The 26,199-nt window shown below is 31.9% G+C and overlaps 1 protein-coding gene, 1 long non-coding RNA gene and 1 pseudogene across 3 annotated transcripts; 1 reads left to right on the top strand and 2 right to left on the bottom strand.

Moving 5' to 3' along the window:
* Positions 1-10,083: 10,083 nt before the first annotated feature.
* LOC100260955 (eukaryotic translation initiation factor 3 subunit K-like) lies at positions 10,084-10,951 on the bottom strand (annotated as a pseudogene).
* Positions 10,952-16,022: 5,071 nt separating this feature from the next.
* LOC104880830 (uncharacterized) lies at positions 16,023-17,280 on the top strand. Of its 2 annotated transcripts, XR_002031339.2 has the most exons (3): positions 16,031-16,173; positions 16,653-17,067; positions 17,179-17,280. It is a non-coding gene; the product is annotated as an uncharacterized LOC104880830 (long non-coding RNA). The 2 variants fall into 2 exon arrangements; XR_002031338.2 differs by having other exon boundaries at positions 16,023-16,173; positions 16,653-17,280.
* A 3,587-nt stretch (positions 17,281-20,867) lies between these two features.
* On the bottom strand, positions 20,868-22,291 carry OMT2.1 (O-methyltransferase). The gene is given in 2 exon segments (NM_001281034.1): positions 20,868-21,170; positions 21,521-22,291. Coding segments are annotated over 2 exon segments (1,074 nt in total).
* Between the last annotated feature and the right edge of the window lie 3,908 nt (positions 22,292-26,199).

The following is a 26,199-nucleotide window of genomic DNA, read 5'->3' as shown; positions in this document are numbered from 1 at the left end:
TGTATTGTAGCTTTAAATATATTATATTAAATTAAATTTAGTTATATATATATATATATGAAATTATTTGATATCTATGAAATATTTTATTACATTTAATTTATAATATATTACTTAAATTATGTTTTTCTTTTTCAATAATTTAACTTTTTGGATCAAAATTTTCAATATTCAAAATTATCTATCAAATGAAAAATGTTACCATAAATAAATTATTTAATTTTGTAACTTTAAAAGAAAAACATTTTGTTAGTTGAAACTTTTTATTATTGTTATATTTATTTAATCTAATTTGTGGGTATTACCCATTCTAAAATTTAAAATAAAAAATTATTACAATTGTAATGATTATGTTTACTTGAATTCAGTAAAAATAGAAAGAAGAAAATAATTTTTAAGAAATGAAAAAAAAATACAACTCATTTTTAAATCCTATAATGATTTATTTAATTAAAATGAATCTTATATCAAAATAAAGAGAATAAGTTAAACTTTTATCATTCCATATTATCCAATTTAACAAATATTTAATTATTATTTTTTAAACTATAATTTATCAATTACTCAACTATCTCATCATGGTTGAAAGCTAAAAATTATGATAATCTCAATCTTATTGATGTTATATATTGAAGCAGGAAATATGAGTATTGACTTGTAAAATAGAGAAAAATTATGAGAATCTTACCAATATCCTTAGGAAGAGAGGCATGAAAGTAGTTATTACTAAGATTAAGAGAAACAAGAAAGGAGAGGTTGCCAACTTGTGGTGCAATAGTTCCTTCAAGACCCATGTTAGAAAGATTGATTACAGAAACTCTTTGTTGAGCAGCATTGCAAGAAATACCATACCAACAGCAATGGGGGCTTTTGGTTGACCAATTTGTTGCCAAAATGCTTTGGGAATCATATGTGATATGGGCTTTCAAGGCAACAAGAGCAAAGTCATCAACTAAATTGATGGAGAATACCATGGGAGTGAAGCAAGCCACCCAATAATGCACCAAAGCAAACACTGAAACATAAGGTGAAAAGAGATGCATCTTTCCTTGGAGAGAACAAGAAAAAAAGGTTGTTGATAAAGGTTGAAGGAGAGGATGTGGTTCAACAAAGCAGGGGTTAAGGGAGAGTAATTGGTGGGTAGCAACCTTCTTGGAAGAAGTGTGTGAGGAAGTGGAAAAGGGCTTCAAGTGCAGTCCCACCGAGAGTGACAACCATGGAACTATCTAAGTGGTTCAAAAGCATTGGTTATTGACTTGGCAATCTCTTTCCTATGTTACTCCTTGTTTAGAAGATTGTGACCTATTTAATAATTAATTTAATGGATTACTTTAACAACTTTGATATAATTACAACTCAAGATGATTGCACTCAATCTAAATCCATTAACCTTATGCTTGGAATTCTCTATATTAATTATACACTAGAAATCTTCTCCACATTTTATAAGTTAAATGTATGACATTTTAAAAGTTTGTATATTTCAATTACGAAACACCTACGGGGTAAATCGTATTATCTTCTTTTTAATACAATTTTTTTTTAATTCCTCTTTAATAATTAGAAAAAAAAGAAAAAGAAACCAACAATTTTTACATGAAAAACCACCCATAAAATCTCCCAAATACCATATAAATGTAAAAAAAATCACATGGTAAGAGACTATAGAGCAGAAGCCCATTATTAGAAGAAAAGTATACAAATTTACATGGCAAATGTTCTCCCTAAGTTTTAATTTCTAATATATATACTAGTTTTTAAGTCCAAAATGCAAGATCATATCTGCACCAAGTGGACTACCTTAACACTTGAAGGGATACAGATCTCTCTCACCAACCCAAAGAATGAGACTCACAAAAATATGGGAATATTGGGATGTAGTAAAGGCTAATAATCTTTTTATGAAATTCGCATCAATAACCAAAATGATTTTTAGGCACAATATTTATATAGAGATGAAACCTTAGTGGACGGACACCTATCATTAAAACAAAATCAAGAATTCAAATTTGGAAAAATTTGCTTCAAACGCTTGGGTGTTCTTAAAGTGCTTGAGCACTAGGTTTGAGTGTTGGTCTAGTTTTTAATAATCTATTTAAAAATATTTTAGCTTAATTAAAAACCTAAAGCCAATTTTATCTCATAATTTATCCTAATTAGCCTTTTTTGAATCTCTCTATACTTGTTTAATTTTGGGTTGATGATACAACAATTTTGAATCTTCAATAGAGAGTAAGAAAAGTCAAGTAAATAATTGCTAAGTCAAGATGAATAGAACAAAATTGTTAATTCAAACAAAACAACCTAATTTATATTTGAACAAAAGATTTATCATTTCATATCTATATCACATCATAACAAATGATTTATCATTTCATTAGAGCGACGCTATACTATTGGTTATGTCAATTTAGAAAGGCAAATGATACTTTTTTTGGTCCACTTTTTTCAATCAATTTAAATAGAGAGAGTGTGTGATAATTTGTATATAACTTCTCTATCAAATATATTGAAGAAGCAGATAAAAATATAGCCAAATCTAGAATGTAACATTACTTGTGGAAAAAGAGGATTGGTGAAGGACTTGAAATTTTTTCAAAAAGCTGCCCTTCAGAAAATTTTATAAATAATTATTAGGGTAAAGACATTTCATTTTTCAAAAATAAATTTATTATATGATTTAAAAATCAAGGCAATCGAACCATTAAAAATAAAACCAAAAGTAAGCGTGTTAGTTTTTTTTTTTTAAACCGAAAATATTTCTGAAACCATTTAAATTTTTGCTATACATTTAAGTGTTCAAGAGTCTATATGGAATTTTATATTTCAAGAGAACACCCCAACAGCTACTACCTTGTAATTAGGAGGTTTTGATGAGTTTACTTGGAAATGGTAGCTCAATAATAATAAAATTTTCAACTACTAATCCCCATTTTGCAAGTAAATATTTGCTAAAAGATGTCATATTTCTCCTCTTTCTTTGTATATGATTGTGGATGTTTCGAGCTATCTTTGGTATATATTCTAGACAACATGGAAGAAATCTGTCAATGAAGAAGCAATAAATAAGCTCCAAACCTATCTACATGAAGAGCTTCAAAAGGTATTTTTATTTCGTTTTATGTAAAATAATTTTATTTCTTTTTTAATTTCTATCCTTCATTGTTTCTGCCATTGAGTTTTGATTTAAGTAATGGAATATTAATTTTATCAAGTATTTAAATTCAATATCAATTCTATAAGCATACTTTTGTTTGAATGTGATATATATAGCAGATGATTGTAATACATATGAATGGGGTACGCACACCATTGATATGGGTGTGAAATTAGGGATTGTTGGAGATTCATATATACACATAAAAATTTACATTTTCTAAAGAAATAAGTTCGAAACCTATATACATGAAGTTTACATTTTCTGCATTTCATGATTGAATCTTTGGATAATCATCAAAGAAGCAAGACTTTTCTAACTCCCATAAAAATTATAATTCAGGTGTCATTTTCTGCATGACCAAATATAAAGTTTGATGTTTCCTGCACATCACTGAAAGCATGGATTATGACCAGAGCTGCTGCAACTGTCTCTAGCTGGACACACTCGAAACAATGCAACAAGCATTTGCATTTCATAATGCAATTGGAGAAATGTAGGAAGAATGAAGAAAGAACAAAGTAATTGGTGGGTAAACCCTGTGTGGTGATCCCTAACCCTCAACCTCTTTTGGAGACGTGGGTTGAGCCGGTCAAGAAGGGACAGCTGCGGTGCAGTTTTCCAAAAGGACAAAAGAGCTAACCTCGGGTGAAGCATGGTGCAGTGAAGAGTGGGTTATCACCTCCTTGGAAAAAAGTGGGTCATGGAGGGCAAGCAGGGGCAAGTTGATCAAGCAAAGCGTATTCAAGAAGAGGCAATACGATGATGCAGTCCAGCTAAGTGGTGCAAAGGCATTCAGTCTTGATTGGAAGCTTCTGATCCAAAAACGGGAATTTTGCTGGTACCGTACCCACGTCCGTACAACAGAATTTTCCATTGTGTAACAGCCTAACTAATCTAACAAAGTCTAACAAACTACCTAACTTTAGAAGTGCAACAACTTCTGAAGTACAGCAGCAAGCAGCAGCCGTTACACCAGTGAGACCAGTGAGAAGCTGTGAGTGATCTTAACGTCTATCAAGTAATTCGTGAGCAACAACTTTTTCTGGAAAAATATGTCCTAGGAGGTGAAAAAGGGCTTCAATGTAGTCCCATCCAGAATGATAACCATATGGTACAGTTCACTTATTAAAGTGGTGCAAAAACATTGGTTATTGACTTGGTAGTCACACTTTTCCCGTGCTACTCTTTTTCTAGATAATTCAATCTAATGTAATCTGTTTAATAATTTAATAAATCGTTTTAACAACTTCAATGTAATTACATCTAATTTGACTCAAACTTATTAATTCCTTAACCTTGTGCTTGGAATTCTCTACCTTAATAATCTAATATATATATATGAACAAATATTTATCATTCCTTATCTATATCATTGTAAATATACAGATATAAAACCCATAGGATTAAAGACTACAAAACACAAATCTTCTTTCAAAAGAAAAATATACAAATTTATATGGTGCATGTTATCCTTAAGTTTTATTCTTCAATACATATACTAGTTTTCAAATTCGTAACACAACACCACACATGCAATCAATGGATTATCTCAACACCTAAAGGGATGCAGATCTCTCTCACGAACTGAAAGAATGAGAATTACAAAAACCTAGGAGTTTTAGAATCCATAAAGGCTGATAATCTTTTTTTCAAATTTCCATCAATAACGAAAACAATTCCTAGACATAATATTTATACAAGGATGAAACCCTAGTGGATTGACACCTAAAGTTTCCAAAAACCAATTCTTAAAACATGAAAAGAATTAAAACAAAATTGGGAATTCAAATTTGGAAAGATCGACTTCAAACGCTCAAATACTAGAGTGCTTCTCGTGCTTGAGTGCTCTCAAACGCTTGAGCCTAAATTTGAGTACTTAATTAAGCGCTAGGTTTGAGCATGCATCCGGTTTTTAATAATCTAATAAAAATATTTTAGCTCAATTAAAATCCTAAAGTCTACCTTATCTAATGATTTATCCTTCATTGTTTTTGCCATTGAGCTTTGGTCTAAATAATGAAACATTTGGTCAAGTGTTTAACATCAATATCAATTCTATAAGAATACTTCCATTTGAATGTGATATATAGCATATGGTACGTTGTAATACAAATGAATTGGGTGCACACCATTGAGAGTTGAGTATAACTTATTTATTTGATTTTGTAACAATGGGGATGCAAAGCAAAAGGAACTATGGTACGATCAACCAATTGGGACAAAAACATGAAGAAATGAAACCTCTCTACAAAGCAATGTGATCAAGGGTACAAAGCAATGTGACTAAGGACACAAAGCAATTAGATCATGATATAAATTAATAGAATAGAAGATTTATAACTTTGTCCTTGAAAGCGAAATTAAGAGATATTGGAGTAGAATTAATAAAGCAGATTCAACGATTATTGGAGAAGAGTAATATAATATGGAAGCATGACACAAATTATAGGAGTGAAATATCGAATTTATAGGGGTGAAATTAGGGCTTGTTGGAGATTCATATATACATGAATATTTATATTTTTTGAAGAAATAACTGGCAAACCTATATACATGAAGATTTACATTTTCTGCTTGTCCTGATTGAATCATTGGATAATCATGGATCAAAGAAGCAAAGACTTTTCCAACTCCCATAAAAATTATAAATCCAGAGTCATTTTCTGCATGAGCAAACACAAAGTTTGGTATTTCCTACACCTCATAGAATGCATGGATTATGACTAGAGCTGCTGCAACTGTCTCTCGTTAGACATATTAAAGTAATTGTTGGGTAACCCCTGTGTAGTGGTCCCTAAAGTGACAAGAACACCCTCAACCGCTTTTGGAGAAGTGGGTTAAGCCGGACAAGAAGGGGCAATAGTTACGGTGCAGTTTTCCAAAAGGGACAAAAGAGCTACCCGGGTCAAGCCTGGTGCACTGAAGAGTGGGCAATCATGGTGCCGTAGTCCTCATGCCACAGTAGACAAAGTTCCACTTGCAAATAGAGCTGTCTACCTTATGTGAATGATTTTTAAGATTTATTTTCTTATTTTCTAAAAATTATAAGCTTTATAATAATTGCTAAATCAATCAAAGTGAAAAGCATTTGGTATGATAGTTCAATGTATTGAATTTAATTTAACTCATTGATAATGAAAGTCATTAAAGACTAAAGATAATTTATTTTACAAAATTAACCCTACACTCAGGTGGTGTTTGTTTTTTTTGGCTTTTTGCTGAAAACAATTTAGTTTTAGAATTTAGGTTGTTTATTTTTCTATTTTTCATGACTTATTATAAACTTTTTACTAAATAGAAAAAGTTAAAATATGTAGCTTTTTCTAAATAGAAAAAATAACATATTGTTTTTATTTTTATTTTTTTAATACTTAATAGAAATAAAATACTACAAAAACAAACAATCTAATATTTGACACTATTAAGCATTAAGGTTCTATTTAGAATTAAGTAAAAAAACAAACACCACCTCAGTTTATTAATACTTTTCAATGATCTTTTCCCATATTATATATTTAAAGTATTCATCAGTAAAAATTATCTTTTGATATAAAATATCATATCTATTGTAATTTACTCAACTAAATAATTTATTTTTAATTTGTTCATGTAAATTAAACATATAAATCTAATTAGACTATGTTATAAATCCTGTAAATTTTATAGATGTCGAATCTCATTATGTTATTGGTAGTTTCAAATATGAAATTATGATTATTAAATTTGCCAAAAAAATACATCATTAACTGTTTTTTTCTAATGTTCTTATATATTATTATAAAAGCAATAACAATATTCCTTTACTCAAAAGAGCATCTAGCATATTATATTAAAGAAATCCATAACTATGTAATAATATTAACAAATTTATAACTTTAAATAAATTATCAATATATATATATATATAATGATAGACAAAATACAAATAATATTATTATTATTATTATTAAAAAGTACATATATTATACCTTGTAATTTTATTTTCTGTTCTTTTGTGAAACTTTATTAACAAGAAATTTGACAACCCTCTAATGAAATAATAATCAATAATAATAAAATTTTCAACTACCAATCCCCATTTTGCAACCAAAAATTTGCTAAAATTCTTTGTATATGATTGTGGGTGTTTTGAATGTGATATATATAACCGATGGTTGTAATAAATATAAATGGGGTACACACACCATTGATATGGGTTTGAAATTAGGGAATGTAGGAGATTCATATACACATGAAGATTTACATTTTCTAAAGAAATAAGTTTCAAACCTATATACATGAATTTACATTTTCCGCATTTCATGATTGAATCTTTGGATAATCATCAAAGAAGCGAGACTTTTCAAACTCCCATAAAAATTATAATTCAGGTGTCATTTTCTGCATGACCAAACATAAAGTTTGATATTTCCTACACATGACTGAAAGCATGGATTATGACCAGAGCTGCTGCAACTGTCTCCAGCTGGACACACTCAAAACAATGCAACAAGCATCTGCATGTCATAATGGAATTGGAGAAATGTAGGAAGAATGAAGAAAGAACAAAGTAATTGCTGGGTAAACCCTATGTGGTGATCCCTAAAGGGACAAGACACCCTCAACCTCTTTCGGAGAAGTGGGTTGAGCCGGTCAAGAAGGGACAGTGCGGTGCAGTTTTCCAAAAGGACAAAAGAGCTAACCTCGGGTCAAGCCTGGTGCAGTGAAGAGCTGTCAGCATATGACGATCTAAAGGTGTATTCAAGAAGAAAGAAATTGGTGGGAAACCACCTCCTTGGAAAAAAGTGGGTCATGGAGGGCAAGCAGGGGCAACAACAGTGCAGTCCTGCCAAAACCGAGAAAGAAACCTGAAAAGTTGGTCAAGCAAAGTGTATTCAAGAATAGGCAATACGAATGGTGCAGTCCAGCTAAGTGGTGCAAAGGCATTCAGTCTTGATTAGAGGCTTTTGATCCAACGACAAGAATTTTGCAGCTGCGCTACCCACTTCGGTGCCGTAGAATTTTCCACTGTGTAACAGTCTAACTATTCTAACAAAGTCTAACAAACTACCTATATAACTTTAGAAGTGCGACAGCTTCTGAAGTACAGCAGCAAGCAGTAGCCGTTACACCGGTGAGACCAGTGAGAGCTGTGAGTGATCTTAACGTCTGTTAAGTAATTAGTGAGCAACGACCTTTTTTCGGGGAAAGATGTCCTAGGAGGTGAAGCCAGTCAATACACATTGTTAGTATTTTTTTATTTTTACTCAAGGATATGGTTTTTCATGCTGCAAATATGGATATTTATATTTCTGGTTTGGTTCAATATACATTGTGTAATTTTTTATTTTTTTTTACTCAAGGATATGGTTTTTCATGCTGCAAATATGGATAATTTTAGTCCAAAAAGAAAAAAAGAAAAGAAAAAACTGTAGTATTAATTAACCTTTTTTGTGTGTGTTTAGTTTTTTATCAGTTTCACATTATTTTTAACTCTTTGATAATGAAAATAATTAAAGACTAAGGCTAATTTATTTTACAAAATTAACCCTACACTCATTATATAAAAAAATTTAAATGTTCTTTTCAAATATTATATAGTTAATGTATTAATCCGTAAAAATTATTTTCATATAAAATATCACATCTATTGCAATTTACTGGACTAAATAATTTATTAGTAATTTGCTCACTGTAAATTAAACATATAAATCTAACAAGATTATGTTATAAATCCTCTAAATTCTATAGATGTCGAATCTCATTCTTATTGATGGTAGTTGTAAATGTTAAATTATATTTACTAAATTTGTCAATAAATACATTACTAACTGTTTTTTCTCTAATGTTCTTATATATTATTATAAAAGCAATAACAATATTCCTTTACTTAAAGAGCATCTAACGTATTATATTAAGGAAATCCATAACTATAATAATAATAACAATAATGTTGTTATTATTATTATTATTAAAAAGTACGTATATTATACCTTTGTGAACCCCGTATTTCTACACGCATGCGTTTCCCACTTAAATGGTGAGACTCGCTTTTTATTTCGAAAAATGATTTATTTTTTAGAAAATAACTTAGAGTCGTCACTTATTTTTGTTTTATTTTTAAAAGGAAAAATAAAATAAGAAAGAAAACCCTAAATGTGACTCCTGAAGGAAAAACAGATCTATGAAAAATCGAGTCTGAATTCGGAGGTCAGGTTACCTATTGGGAAGTTACGATAAAAACCGTACCACCCTTCTAAGCTCCTAAAATGGGTCTCTACTAATTAGGTGAAACAAGTGTGACAATTGATTGATTAATTGTTGATATCGTACAGTAATCAGGGGTGTGAAAACAAGACACACATGATAACAAATAAATAAATAAACACAATCGGGTATGAGGTGTACCTTAATCGTAAGCTAAGTACTATCATAAGAGACAAGGTTAGTACACAAATACAAGATGATTGTATGCATGCCATAGAGTGAGGCAAGCCAGTTAAACATAGCAATCAATCGATCAATGAGAAAATCCCATATGTTGGGCCCCACCAAAGCTCGATTTATTTTAGCATGAGTTAACTTCATAAATTTCATTACTTGAAATTATAGAATTATTCATGCTTATTAAAAAAAATGAAAATAAGAAAATTATTAAAAAAATCAAGGAGAATTTGTGAAAAGTGTTTGTTGGAAAGAAATGTGGCAACCAATTTTATTAAAAAATAGAAAATATTTAAAATTAAGAAAAAAAAATAAAAAAAATAAAAAAAAAATAAAAGATGCATGCCTAATGGAAAATGGTAGGAATTGGTTTATTAAAATTGGATTTATTTAAAACCAAGAGAGAAAAATTGAAGAATTAAAATTATTTGGAAACAGGATTTTTGAAAACCGAGTTTTGGAGGCATGCATAAAAATATAGGAGGTAGGACACGTAGGTTTTAAGAATGGCCCACGAAAGGTGGCCATATATGACATGCAAGAGTGGGGTACGAGGATTTATGTGATGACAGAAAGCAAGGGGTGAGGTTCTGGACTCTAGATGGTAGCTCATCTTCAGTGGAAAAACACCATGCGGGCTCCTGATGGCCTGAGGGTTCTTTTAGTGTTGCAGTTCTCACCTCCTTCTCAAGAACTCCACCAATGATAACAGCAAATACAGTCCTAGGAACCTTTTGATAAGTCAAGGAAATAACGTGAATGGCATAGGCTTGGATTCTTGCTCAAAACCTGGAACAACTTCAACTATGTGTCAATTCTTAGCTGCTTCATCCCAGAACTGACGGAACCTTGCTGTCTCCAAATAATGTGAGAGAACAATCGAAGTCTTAAAACTATTCCTCCATTTGCACTCGTTCTGGAATTAAAAAGAGACAGGCTGAAATCTGGAGCTGGCATTGCCATAAGGGCCTTCACCAAAATCTGAGCAACGATTTGGGTACTCATTCGCTCTGGCTCAAATTGGTAGAGGCGGAGAAGGCAAAGATTTGCATCCAAGGAGTATGTTTGTGAAGACACCTGCTCGTTGACGAGGTTTTCAAGATCGGGAAGGATTGTCATGAAGACGAGATGCCATTTGATAAAGAGCCTTCCTAACAAGGGAGGGTTCTCCAGAAATCTGAACAAGCTCATCGGAACTCAATGCACAAGAAGGTAAGTGATCATCCTTTAGAATGTGAATTTGTACACCACTTTCACTGCGTATACTCTGAATTGTCTGTCCACCTTTCCCAATAACACATCTTATCTGATCAGATGGCATAAGAAGCCAAACAGTAACTTGGCTTGCTTCTTCAGAATCCTTGCCATGCACCTCCTCTGATGAATATGGGGACAGCACTTTCAACCCGGAGCAGGAACCAGACCAGGTGGAAAACCTCATCACTGCTCTTGCTGTCCTGCTTCTGTCTTATGTTCATCCGTCAGAGGAAAGTGAACAGAATCCACTAAGTCTGTCATGTGAGACGCACACCTTTCCATCTGATTGATCTCCTTCAACAACCCGCTAGAATTCCGTCGCTCCCGCTTCTTTGAATCCTCCATAATTCTCTCTTGAAGCAAGATAAATGGAGCACTCCATGAGGAACGTCGGGGGACTGAACAATGAATCTGGAGGCCCCTGTCCTGACAAGGAATAGCAGCAACCAGAGCCCACAATACAAACATGAGCACATGGCTCATGGCAAAAACAGGGACTGCAAACCCATTAGTAGCAGAGACATCATTTCCACGCTATCAACTTCCAACAAAAAGCTCCATTTCATGGACTTTTTTTGTAACTTTACAAATTAAGCTTCATGATGAATTTCTTAGTAAAATAATTAAATTTCTTAAAATTCCTATGCAACCAAATAATGATTAATATATATATATATATATATATATATATATATATATATATATATATATATATATATATATATATATATATTAAGAAAAATCATATTTATGTTTTTGATTAGCAAGGTTATATAAATGTTAAATACTTGTTGATGACAATGTTTAGTTTAATGACTAGAAATATGAGTGATTAAATTAATCTTTTTATATTGATTACTTGTTTAAAGTTTTGATAAAATTTTATGGAAATTTTAGTTTTCAAATATATAGCACAAACAAAAAATATTTGTTTAGACTTTGAAAAAAGAAAACAGTTAAAAAAAAAATAGAGCTTTTTTATTTCTGTTTCTAAAAAAAAAAATAAAAAAAAATGGAGGTATATTCAAAGTTTTATATTTTATATTTTTGGTTTGGTTCAATACACATTGTGTAATATATATATATATATATATTTTTTACTCAAGGATATGGTTTTTCATGTTGCAAATATGAATAATTTTAGTCCAAAAAGAAAACAAAAAAAAACTGTAGTATTAATTAACCTTTTTTTAAAATTTTTAGTTTCACATTATTTTTGACTCTTTGATAATGAAAATAATTAAAGACTAAGGTTAATTTATTTTACAAAATTAAACCAACACTAATTATATAAAAAAATTTAAATGTTATTTTCAAATATTATCTAGTTAATGTATTAAACTTTAAAAGTTATTTTCAAATAAAATATCACATCTATTGCGATTTATTGGACTAAATAATTTATTAGTAATTTGCTCATGTAAATTAAACATGTAAATCTTACAAGATTATATTATAAATCCTCTAAAATCTATAGATGTCGAATCTCATTATTGTTGATGGTAGTTTTAAATATTAAATTATGATTATTAAATTTGTCATTAACTATTTTTTTCTAATGTTCTTATATATTATTATAAAAGCAATAACAATATTCCTTTACTTAAAGAACATCTAATGTATTATATTAAGGAAATCCATAACTATAATAATAATAATAATAATGTTATTATTATTATTATTATTATTATTATTAAAAAGTACTTATATTATACCTTATAATTTTATTTTGCTTATCTTCTATCAAACTTTATTAACAAGAAATTCAAATTTAGAAAGTTTTGATGGTTTCACTTTGGAAATGGTAGATTAATAATAATAAAATTTTCAACTACCAATCCCCATTTTGCAAGTAAGAAGATGGTATATCGCTCCTCTTTCTTTGTGTATGATTGTGAGTATTTGAGCTATCTCTAGTATATATTCTAGACAACATTGAAGAAATCAGTCGTAAATAACTCCAAACGGTACCTATATACATGAAGAGGTTCAAAGGTATTTTTATTTCATTTTATATAAAATAATTTTATTTTTTATTTTTTATTTTCTATCCTTCATTGTTTTTGCCATTGAGTTTTAGTGGTGGAATATTTGATAAAGTATTTAAAGTTAATATCTATTCTATAAGAATACTTTCATTTGAAAGCGAGTGGAATAAGGAATTTATGTAATTGATTTAAAGTTAATACTTTCATTTTAAAGAAAGTAGGGATTGTTGGAGATTCATATATATACATGAAGATTTACATTTTCTAAAGAAATAAGTTCCAAACCTATCTTTGGATAATCATCGAAGAAGCAAGACTTTTCTAACTCCCGTAAAAATTGATATTTCCTACACATCACTGACAGCATGGATTATGACCAGAGCTGCTGCAACTGTCTCTAGCAGGGCATACTCAAAACAATTCAACAAAACTTTGCATGTCATAATGCAATTTGAGAAATGTAGGAAGAATGAAGAAAGAACAAAGTGGGTTGAGCCGGTCAAGAAGGGACAGCTGCGGTGCAGTTTTCCAGAAGGACAAAAGAGCTAACCTCAGGTGAAGCCTGGTGCAGTGAAGAGTGGGTTATCACGGTGCTGTAGTCCACATTCCACAGGAGACAAAACTCAATTTGCATATAGAGCTGTCCGCATATCACGATCTAATGGCGTATTCAAGGAGAGAAAAATTGATTGGAAACCACCTCCTTGGAAAAAAGTGGGTCATGGAGTGCAAGCAGGGGCAAAAACAGTGCAGTCCTACCAAAACCAAGAAAGAAACCTGAAAAGTTGGTCAAGCAAAGCGTATTCAAGAAGAGGCAACGATGGTTAAAAAAACACCAATTGCACATGGAGCTGTCCGGCTAAGTTGTGCAAAGGCATTCAGTCGTGATTGGAAGCTTTTGATCTAACGACAGGAATTTTGCAGGTGCGGTACCCACTTCGGTGCCATAGAATTTTCCATTGTGTAACAGTCTTAACTAATCTAACAAAGTCTTACAAACTACCCAACTTAAGAAGTGCAACAACTTCTGAAGCAAGCAGCAGCCGTTACACCGGTGAGATCGGTGAGAGCTGTGAGTGATCTTAACGTCTGTCAAGTAATTCGTGAGCAACAACCTTTTTTGGAAAAAATGTCCTCAGAGGTGAACAAGGGCTTCAATGTAATCCCATCCAGAGTGATAACAGTTCACTTACCAAAGTGGTGCAAGAACATTGGTTATTGACTTGGTAGTCACACTTTCCGATGCTACTCTTCTTCTTTTTTTTCATAATTTAATCTATGTAATCTGTTTAATAATTTAATAAATTGTTTAACAACTTCGAAATAATAATTACATCTAATTGGACTCAAACTAATTAATTCCTTAACCTTGTGCTTACAATTCCCTACCTTAATATTCTTTTATAGGTATAGATGTATCAATTCTAATGGTCATGATATTTCATTCAAGTATGAATTTGTTTGATGAATTGCTGATTTTTTTTTTTAATCTAATTTACTTAAATAATTCCATATTTTTTTAGGATTATTGTTCCTACTAGACGTTTTAATATATTTTGTGAAAGTCTTATTTCCCATATTTTCAAATTCCTAATTTGTAGTATTCATAGGAAATCTAAGTTATATCTATTTGATTCTAAAATTCAATCTGAGTTCGAACTTGTTGATTGCTATATGACTTTGATGAAATGACAAATTTTAGTTTATAGAAACAAAACCATGGTTAGCAGTGCTATGTGACACCCACATTACCATGATGGTTATTTTCAAAAAAGTTATTTCCTATTGACAAATGACTTGTATATATCATCCCCAAAGTTAATCTTCACTCATTTTTTTTTAACATTAATTTTTCTAAATTCTTTTTCAAATTTGAGATCTCAATTCTCACAAATACAAACACAAAATTAAAATTATTGACCTTTTCAAAATTGTTCAGATTACATGATAAATATTGATCATGTCATATATCTGATTAAGTAAAATGAGCACCACTTTTACTCTATTCTTTCAATAGCTAACTTTTGTCAATTTATATTATATTCTTTTCAAACCATAAAACATGTTTGGAAGATGAAAGACACATCGAACTTCTTAATTCTCATGAGCCATAATTTTGAAATAAGCGAAATTCAATTATACATAATCTGGAAGTAATTGCAAGTTATAAGAAATTAAGTAAGATATGTCTGCAAGCAAAGGTCAATTTTGACCAGACAGTTTGCTAAAGTGATCAATTATAGACAAATAATTTATTGTAGTAAAGTCTATCATATCTTAAAAAGAAAAGCACGAAATGTTCTTCTAGAAGTTACGCATTGGGCACCTTCACTTAATATTATGCTATTAGAAAAATACAAAATAAAAGCATTCAGACCCATGACATTATTCAAGTTGAATTACATTAGGGAAAATGGATGGAACTACACAAACACTTGAGCATAATTTGCATAGGGTTCATATAATGAGGAACTTTCAACTGCCTAGCAGGCCATGCCCAATGGTCCCTCAATTCTTGATTTGTGAACTCTTAAACAAGCTCAGGGTGGAAGAAAGGGACATGATCTTCATGCCTTTTTTTTTTTCTTAATTGTGGAGTCCTTATATCAGCAATTTGTTGAAGATCTTGAGTCTATCCACAACATCTTTCATGTTAATTCGCTTCTCAGGAGGCTCAGCGGTACAATCCAAGGCCAATGTCATGATGGAAGAAAAACAAGCTTGTTTTAAGGCAAAACTTTCATCTTCTTCTGTTAGAAGATTGACATCTATAACCTCCATTATGTTGTTGGCTGATGACTCCACCCAACTCTTCAAGGTTAGTTCCTCCACGAACATTTCATCTGTAGGCTTCTTCCTCACAAAAGTTTCCATCAGCATGATCCCATAACTATATATATCACCTTTTGTGGATGCTATTCCCTCTGAACCATACTCTGCATGCTTGCATATTAGTTTTCATTAATAAAATGAACAAAGAAAGATAAATATTAATAAAAAACGACCTTCTTGTGAAAAAATATTTAAGTATTAAGAAGTCGAAAAAGATGTAAGACATTTATGAAGAGCCAATGATTGAAAACAATTTTAAAGACCTAGAAAACTTGCAATAACTTATCCTCTAACCTGCTCCCTGCATGTAATATTAGTTGTTCATTATGTAAAACTTTGATGCCAACTAATTACGAATTTGGTATTGGTTTGCGGTACAGGTATGCATTAACTGGCCATCTAACAACAAAATCAGATGTGTACAGCTATGGGGTTGTCCTTTTGGAGTTGCTCACTGGCAGAGTTCCAGTGGATATGAAGAGAGCTTCTGGGGAAGGTGTTCTTGTATCTTGGGTGGGCTCCTCATGTCTGCTTAGTTGATTCCACTGCAATAAAATGATTCATAATATATTAACAACTCTCTTCCACCTTTTTACTTAGTTTAGAGGAGCTCATCTTTGGCATCCTTTCTCTTATCTTTTACTCTCTCTCTCTCTCTCTCACACACACACACACATGCACATGTGCATGCCACACATGCCCAAACATACACACACGCTTCTTTGGCATACTTTCTCTTATTCTAGTCTCTCTCTCTCTCTCTCTCTCTATCTCTCTATCTCCTTCCTATCTCTCCCCCTCTCCCATCTCCCTACCTCTCCCCGTATCCATCCTTCTCTCCCTCCCTCTCCCTACCTCTCCCCCTATCTGTCCTTCTCTTCCTTTCCCCTATATCTCTTACTTACTCTCTGTCTCTCGCTTATACACACACACACTTTTACTTCATTCTGACTTTACGGACTATCTCATGTTGTCTATCGGTTTTGCTACAGGCTTTGCCCCACCTCACAGATAGAGAGAAGGTTGTACAGATAATGGATCCAGCACTGGAGGGTCAATACTCCATGAAAGAGGTTATTCAGGTGGCTGCTATAGCTGCAATGTGTGTGCAACCAGAAACAAAAGAAAAAAGTCTTTTAGATGAAGGATTCTGAGGAGAAAAAGAAAAAGAAAAAGTTCTGATTTTTAAAGGAAAAGCAGAGATAGGGACAAAGAGGTACAGAGGAAAAAATTCAAAGAGCGCTCGAAGAGAGAGAGAAAGAACCAGAAACAAAAGGAAAACATAAAGGAAAATAAAGGAGAAGACATTTAAAGGACAGAGAATGAGGGCTAGTCATTTTATCAGCTATAGGAGGGGATGCAACTTGCTTGAAGCTTGGTCAACAAGGTTTGGAGGAGTTGTTATAGGTATGGCTGTAGTAAGTTTCTGGTTCATTGGTTCATTTCAATTATCATGCATTCCTTTTCTTTTTTCTGTCGATCTTCCGATGTCGTTTGTTGTTTGGTGTGGACATTAAGGGTCACAAGAAGGTTTTGCTGAAACTGTAGCAGAGATGAGTCGAACACAACTTGGAGAACATCAAGGTATTAATAGAATTTTGGACACCTTGTGATGAATTATCTAATTGTCCTAATTCTGATTTAATTTTTCATATCTTCTTCTTTATTTATTTCTTTCGAATACATTAGAATAGGTTGGGTGTGGACAAATCGGGCCACACATGAGTGTTATTCGATTTGACATTTGGGAATTTGTTTGATTGAATGTTGATTGTTTGATAAATTATGATTGAGATTGGGTTAATTTTTCTTCAAACTCTTTTATTTGAATAAGCATTGGAAAATTGCATGACAATGGGCTTTGAATAAATGCATTAATTAGGTTTTATGCCTCCTTGATTTTTCATTTTCGGCTAATGCAAGTTTTCGGCTTACCTATCATAATTCACATACGTTTGGCACCAATAGATGATTGCTTGTCTAGGCTTAATTAGGCACACACTTAGGATACTTTTGTATCATAATTTAAGACCCAAATTAAGACATAATTAGTCTTAAATGTAGCTGCACCTTAGGTTAATATTTAGGACACTTGAGTTTCATCATGGCACACTAGAGAATTCACATATACACATTTACATTTTTTCTTGATAGTTTGTGTTTGAGATTCTATGTGTTTTAATATTTTTTAAAATTTGTTTTAACTTTTTTTATATAGCCAAATTAATCTTCTAACTTCATTTTAAAATTAATCTTAGATCAATTAGGTAAAGAAATGTCAATTTTCCAAAATTCATGCAACCAAATTTATTCGGTATGCATATTTGAAAAATTTTGATATTAATTGGAATATATTCTGATCATTTGCTGATTTTTTTGTGAAGTAACCCACTTGTGAATAAATTTGATATTAATTGGAATATAATTGATTAATTTGGTCTATTGGGTGTTAATCTGGACATGTTAAAGATGTTACCTACTTTTTATTTTGGTAAGATAACATTTCTTGATATTTATTTGGAGTTTATTTTGTGAACCGATATTCTACCTATTAATGATAATTCCTTTGCTTTTGATAATTTGGTCCCTTTTGAACATGCTTGTGAACTTTCCTTGACTTGAGACATGCTAAGTATATATATATATAGGTTTAGTTTTTTATTATTCATTAATCTTATTATTATCATTTGTGAATTAACCTCATTTTTATAAAAACGCTAATGTTTGCTACTCAGGTACGCTCTCTATCTTCTCATTTCAAAGTTCTATGAATATGTATGTCATTGGAAACTATATCCATGTGTTGATATTGACTTTGGGTGCCTTGATGACTTCCTATGATAAAATGCATGTTGAGTGAGATAATAACTGAACTAACTTTGATATTTTGTGATAGCATTTAAGTTGCAAATCCAAGTACGCATATTATCCTTTCTTTATGATTGTGGTTTGAATCCTTGTTTGACATACTAGAGTTAGTAGACTTTTAAAATCACCTTAACCTATCTAGGTATTCATAATCATTTGATTAATTATTGTATTTCCCTTAACTCAGCTAGTAGAGATTATTTTAGGGCTTAAAGGGGTGTTACCTCCTTGATGTACCTTTCCAATAAGTAATTTGATCCCCGAACCCAAACTCGAGTTTTCCATATACAACTTTTCTAAATAAACTAGGAGTCATTTTTATTTTTATTTTGTTATTACTTGATTTCTTTTTACAAAATAAATAAAAGTAAGTGACAACTCTAAGTTTTTATATATGTACAATTTTTCACTTTAATCAAAAGCGAATCTCACCAATCGAGTGGGGAGCGCATGATGAAAATGAAGGTCCATAGGGATCGTTTCAAATACACAGGCCTGCCCATGCATAACCCTCCCAAAATTGTATTTCTCGTAATTTCTAAGCCTCGTTTACTACAACTTCTTACATTTCCTTTTTCTTTTTCAAATGCAGGTCGCCCTTCCTCCTTTATTCCCTACTTAAACATATTTGATTCAAGTATCAAACATTAAGCTTATGCTTGGTTTTTGAAAAGTACTGACGAAAGGAAAAAAAAAAGGCAAAGAAAATGATTTTCTCATGCTTGGTTTCACCATGAAAAATACAAAAGAAAATAAAATATAATTAAAATTTGTAAAAAAAATTATATATTTTTAAATTATTTAATCTTTATATAATGGTGAGAAGTAAGTCAAATGAGTTTGAAGAAACATATAAAAATAATTTATTGAATTTAAATTTATTTATTTTTTATTTTCTTTCACTTTCCTTCCACTTTTCCTTTCACTTTTCCTTTCTTTTCTCTCCTTCACATTTTCCCTCAAGTTTTCTAAGAACCAAACGTGGCCTAAATTTTCCTTCTATTTAGTATTCCAATAATTTGCAACTCCATTAAAATATATGACTTCAAAAAAATTCTTACAAATGGGAACCCACAAAATTAGGGTTTGCATTTTCTCACCAACTAACTAGCTAAAAAAATGTATAATAATAATAATCTCCACACAATAAATTTCTTATCCATAGATATCTTAACAATTTCTCATGCCTATTATGTACGTACTCTACAATACACATACGATCGATTTTAATCCCAAAATACATACAAAATTCTTTACCTTACACTTTTGTTCAGTCTCAGTATAAATGATTGGAAGAGAGGGACTTTTTTTTTAGTATGAAGGCTTTTCCATTCTTCATCACCCTTCTTATCCTTGTCTTTGAATCACCTTTCCTGTTTAGTTAATCCTCATTTTCATTTTTTTTTTTACTAAGACAAAAATAAGTCCTTTAAATAAAAAGAGTAATAAACTTTCACCCTTGAAAAGTCTCCTTTTCATAATTGATTTGGAGAGGTTTTCTTTTGAAAAGAAAATTTCAACCTTTTCTCTCTTAATAATGTTTAACAAATCTTTTTTATATCATTAAAAAAAAAATGACTGAAACATACAAAAAGTATCGAGGAACCAAAAAAATATTAAGAAAAATGATTTTTTTCATGTTTGGTCTCTATATTAAAAAAAATTAAATATCACTAAAATTAGTTAGAAATTTATATATTTTTAAATTATTTAATCTTTATGCAGAAGTAGAAAAATAAATTAAATGAGTTTGAAGTAATATATAAAATAATTTAATAACCTTAAATCTATTTTTATTTCTTTTTTCTTTTTTCTTTTTTTTTTTACTTTTCCTCTCTATTTTATTTTCATCGTAGTTTTCCTCACATTTTTCGATAACCAAACGTAACCTTAAGGATTTGAATCTACAATCATTTCATGAGTCGACTTTCTTTGAACTTACACATGGCTTTAATAAAATGGAAAGGTAATTTTTTTCTTTTCTTCTTTTTGATAAATTGAGGGAAAAACATAGAGGATGAGATTCAAAGAGGGTATAATATCATATTAAACAACCAATTTTTCTAAAATTTTAAACTTATAGAATTTAGGCACACAATCATGCACTCTAACACTACTCAACCATGAACCACCAAATTTAATATTACAGAAAATAATAATTCATTACTCCAAAACAAACACGTAGATTATATGAAGAAAGTCATTATTATTATTGAAATTCATATAACAAAGATGAACAGTACTTCTGCCCAATCAAACGGAGCAAGAACCATCTTAATCTTAGCAGACTTTGTGAATTAACCATGCATAAATTTGCCATACTACAAACAAAAAGAGCATCAAGGATAAACCTCAATGAGGGACCTCAAACCCAAAATGGGAGTTATCTTGTAGTGACTGAAACCAGCATCCAAGAATAGCTTCTCCCATTCGTTCTCGTCCCTCTCTCTACCCGGGGCGAAAATCATCATCGTCATATCAAAGAACAGCTGTGTTTCTGTGGACTTGTAGTCTCCTTGATTCTTCATCATGATCATGTCTATGATAATCACCTTTCCTCCGTTTTCCTTGCTCGGAATTGCTTCCCTGCATCGCTTTAGTATCTTCACGCATTCTTCATTGCTCCAGTCGTGCAGTATCCACTAGTCATTTGAATTCCAGTTAGACATGGAAGTATATAATTAGGTTCGGATGGAGAAAGCTTCACCAGAAATCCAATTCAATTCATGTCCATGGATAAAAACTAACTATGAAAGAGCCACATGATGAATTCGACACCTAGTATTTTGTGATCGGTGACCTTATTTCAGTTGGCTTTTCCAGCCGAACCCCTATATAACTTGTAGCATATTTGAACCCGGACTGACCGACAACGTAAAATGAATTTTTTTTTTTTTTTTTTTTGTTTTTTGAACATTTAAAATTTTTTTTTTTCTTATTCTTTGTGATCCAGACAACGTTATGTAACTGACAAGAGAAAATTGGGGTATACCTTGAGTAAAATTGCATCTGCAGGAGGAATTGCCTCAAACATATCACCTGCAAAGTAGTTCAAGTTCTTGCTCCCTTGCAAGCCAGCAACCACGTGGGAGAGATCTAACACGGTGCAGTTCAAATGTGGGAAAGCGTTAGCAATGGCCTTGGCCACTTTTCCTGTGCCACCCCCTACATCAACTAATGAGTTCAACCCCGCAAATACGCCCTGGCCCTCCTTAAGCAGCACGCTGGTGAGTAAGCGAGCATCGCTAGCCATGGCTTCATTGAAGGAATTGTTGAGCTGGGGTTCATGGCCGGCATAATCCCAAAATGACCGCTCGTAAGCAGTGTGGAACGGAGTGGGATCATCATTTTGAAACCAAGCACTCAGATAATGCCATGGTTTAGTTAAAATTGGGTCGAGCATGGCAAGCACCAAGGGCCTTATGCTCAAGGAGTCATCCATTAGAAGGAGCCTAGAGGCATCTGTAAGCACATACCCCTCTTCTTCCTTACCTTGTTGGACTCTTTGCGCAGCAAGGAAGCCAGAATGAACAAGAATGCGCATGAGACGGTACACGCACTGACTCCTTTTAGGGTGGACTGGGAGCTTAGCGACCAGCTCAGGAAGAGTCATGGGCTTGCCATGGTTGTGGATGATGTCTGGGATGCCTAGTTGAATAGCACATTTTAGTGACATAGACTTTATGAAGTTGAATATATGATTCCAGACATGAGCTTGAGCATGAAGCAGCTCAGCTGATATCACACCGTTTGCCAAATCCATGTATCTCACACCGATCTCTTACCGCTGATTTTTACATATTCCAACCTTGAACCTCGACCTCTTTATATAGCCAAGGCACGTAATATTCCAAAACCACGCCATTGAAAGAGAAACGTTGCGTTCTGTGTATAAGAGTGGGTCCTAATATTTATTTTTACAAATGGGATTTGAAAAGTAATAAAGGTGCAATAATAATTACAAATGTCGACTTCTTTCATTTGAAACAAATTAAAGTTGTTTGTGAAACATCAGTTGATTTAAAAGGCTAATGTTTAGTGGAATATAAAGTAATTTTTTTAAGGAAATTACTATAAAGTAAGAAGATGTTCTAATTTATAATATATGTTTTTTATTATATATGTTTTTTTATTTTCAACTATATTAATGTTTAGTGGATATTTATATTTTCTGAAGAAATAACTTCCAAACCTATATGCATGAAGATTTACATTTTTTGCTTGTCCCGATTGAATCATTGGATAATCATCAAAGAAGCAAGACTTTTCCAACTCCCATAAAAATTATAATTCCAAAGTCATTTTCTGCATGACCAAACACAAAGTTTGGTATTTCCTACACCTCATTGAATGCATGGATTAGGACCAGAGCTGCTGCAACTGTCTCTCGTTAGACATATTCAACAATTCTACGACATTTGCACATGTCATAATGCAATTGGAGTAATGTAGGAAGAATGAAGAAGGAACAAAGTAATTATTGGGTGACCCCTGTGTGGTGGTCCCTAAAGTGACAAGAACACCCTCAACCGCTTTTGGAGACTGATTTATATTTATATATATAAATATAAAATGATAGACAAAATACAAATAATAATAATAATAATAATATCATTATTAAAAAGTACTTGTATTATACCTTATAATATTATTTTTTTATCTTCTATGAAACTTTATTAACAAGAAATTTGACAACCCTTTAATAAAAGAATAATTAAATTTAGAAGGTTTTGATGATTTTACTTGGAAATGGTAGATCAATAATAATAAAATTTTCAACTACCAATCCCTATTTTGTAAGTAAAAATTTGCTAAAAGATGTCATATCGCGCCTCTTTCTTTGTATAAATTCCAAACCTATATACATGAAGTTTACATTTTCTGGATTTCATGATTGAATCTTTGAATAATCATCAAAGAAGCAAGACTTTTCTAACTCCCATAAAAATTATAATTCAGCTGTCATTTTCTGCATGACCAAACATAAATTTTGATATTTCCTACACATCACTGAAAGCATGGATTATGACCAGAGCTGCTGCAACTGTCTGTAGCTGGACACACTCAAAACAATGCAACAAGCATTTGCATTTCATAATGGAATTGGAGAAATGTAGGAAGAATGAAGAAAGAACAAAGTAATTGCTGGGTAAACCCTGTGTGGTGATCCCCAAAGGGACAAGACACCCTCAACCTCTCTTGGAGAAGTGGGTTGAGCCGGTCAAGAAGGGACAGCTGCGGTGCAGTTTTCCAAAAGGACAAAAGAGCTAACCTCGGGTCAAGCCTGGTGCAGTGAAGAGTGGGTTATCACGGTGCTGTAGTCCACATTCCACATTCCACATTCCACATTCCACTTTCCACAGGAGACAAAACTCAATTTGCATATAGAGCTGTCCGCATATCACGATCTAATGGTGTATTCAAGAAGAGAAAAATTGGTGGGAAACCACCTCCTTGGAAAAAAGTGGGTCATGGAGTGCAAGCAGGGGCAACGACAGTGCAGTCCTACCAAAACCGAGAAAGAAACCTGAAAAGTTGATCAACTTTAGAATTTTCTAACAGGGGCAACGGCAGGTACCGTACCCACTTCCGTACCGCAGAATTTTCCATTGTGTAACAGTCTAACTAATGGAAAATTCGCACCACTTCGGTACCTACCGAAAAAACATTTTTGGCCATTGGATGAAGGTGGTTCAATCTGGACCGTGCAACTGGCTTATGTATTTAAAAAAGATTAAGAATAACACCACTTTCACATGTAGTTGTCTGAATGGTGCAAAAGCATTAGTTATTGATTGTGAAGTCTCACATCAAAATGCTACTCCTTTTTTATTAGAAGGCAATTCAATGCATTACCCTGTATATATTCAATAAAAATGTTTCAACAACTTCCATATATTTACAACTCAATGATTATTGCAGTGATCGATCCTTGAGTTGGTAGTTGATAAAGGTTGGAGGAGATTAGGGTAAGTTAAAAGCTGAGGTTAACGGAGGGAAAGTGACCAGTGGGCAACAACCCTTTTTTGGGAAAAAGGGGTCTAGGGTGGTGGAAAAGGCTTCAGTGTAGTCCTATGGAGATTGACAACACCATGGTGCAGTCCAATTACCAAAGGAGAAAAAAAGAAAAGAAAAAGACACACAACTTAACAAAGTGGTGCACAAGCATTGGCTATTGACTTCGTAGTCCAACTTCCCATGCTACTCTTTTTTCAGAGGATAATTCAATCTATATAATCTGTTTACTATTTATTAAATTAATTTAACATCTTTGATATAATTACAAACTCAATGATGGTTGCACTCAAACTAATTAATCCATCAGCCTTGTACTTAGAATTTGCTTTCTATTCATTAATTGGATTGCATATGTACCATAATATATATTTCAACAAAATATTTATCATTTTATATCTATATCACATTAGAGATTAGAGACATTAGTACATCATGTTATTCCATTTCAAGTATGAGTTTGTCCAAATTGTTGATTTTTTTTCTTAATCTAATTTGCATTAAGTGATCATTCCATATTTTTTGTATTGTTATTTCTAGAAGATATTTTAATATGTTTTATGAAAAACTTATTTCCTATATTTTCAATTTCCTAATTTGAAGTATTTATAGAAAATCTAAGTTATCTCAATTTGATTCTAAACTTCAAACCAAGTTTAAACTTCATTGATTGTTGTGTTAATTCCATGAGATGATAAATTTTTTGTTATAGAAATAAAATCATTATGGTCAGCATGGTTGTGTGACACCTGCATTGTCCTGGTAATTATTTTTGGGAAAAGTTGCTTCTTATTGACAAATCAAAGGTACATATCATCCCCATTAGTTAATCTTCATTCAAATTTGTTTTTGGTTTTGTTTTGTTTTTTTTAAAAAAAAAACATTTTACTGGATTTTTTTTTTCCAAATTGAGATTTTAATTATCATATGTAAACAAATATAAAATTAAAATCATTGACCTTTTAAAAATTGCTCAAATTCAATGGTTGATGGTGAATATTGATCATGTTATATCTCGATTGAGTAAAACAATAACACTACCTTTACTCTCTACGAGTAGAAAAGTGTATAGTTATGACCATATTCAACGGGTACAACATGAAAATACCCTACTATACAATTCTTCTGTCACAAAATCCTCCTTTTCATTCCTTTTCTCTCTCTCTCTCTCTATCTTTTCTTTTCTTCTCCCTCTCTCTCTTCCTTGGTTGTGAGAAAAAGCCCCCCCTTAAAAAAAATTATAATTTTCTCTAAAAATAATTTTCTCTCTTCTCTCAAAACATCCTAATTTTACCCTTAAAAACTTCTGATTTTCTCTCTTTCCAAAACAAATATAAAAAGTTTATAGGTTAAGTATAAGAGGGTAAAAATATTTCTAATTCAATGGGTTCAAAAAGACCCTTGGACAAATTTCAAGTTTACAAATACATCTATCTTTTCCTTGAGTGATTAGGAATTAATTAATGTCTGATGAGGATGTGGTAGTATATGAAACTAGGTTTACAGATACATTGATCTTTTCCTTCTTTTCCTTGAGTGATCAGGAATCGGTTTTATTATATTAGATAGAGGATATCAAAAGTTTTCCCATTTTGTTGGATATCAGAAGTCGATAAATTGAACTATCGAAAAAAAAATTAATTATTGAATGGATGA

The sequence above is a fragment of the Vitis vinifera genome, chromosome 12 (genome assembly GCF_030704535.1).
Source record: "Vitis vinifera cultivar Pinot Noir 40024 chromosome 12, ASM3070453v1".
Taxonomy (NCBI): domain Eukaryota; kingdom Viridiplantae; phylum Streptophyta; class Magnoliopsida; order Vitales; family Vitaceae; genus Vitis; species Vitis vinifera.
Note: the sequence above shows the minus strand (reverse complement) of the source record. Positions and strands in the feature narration are given on the sequence as shown.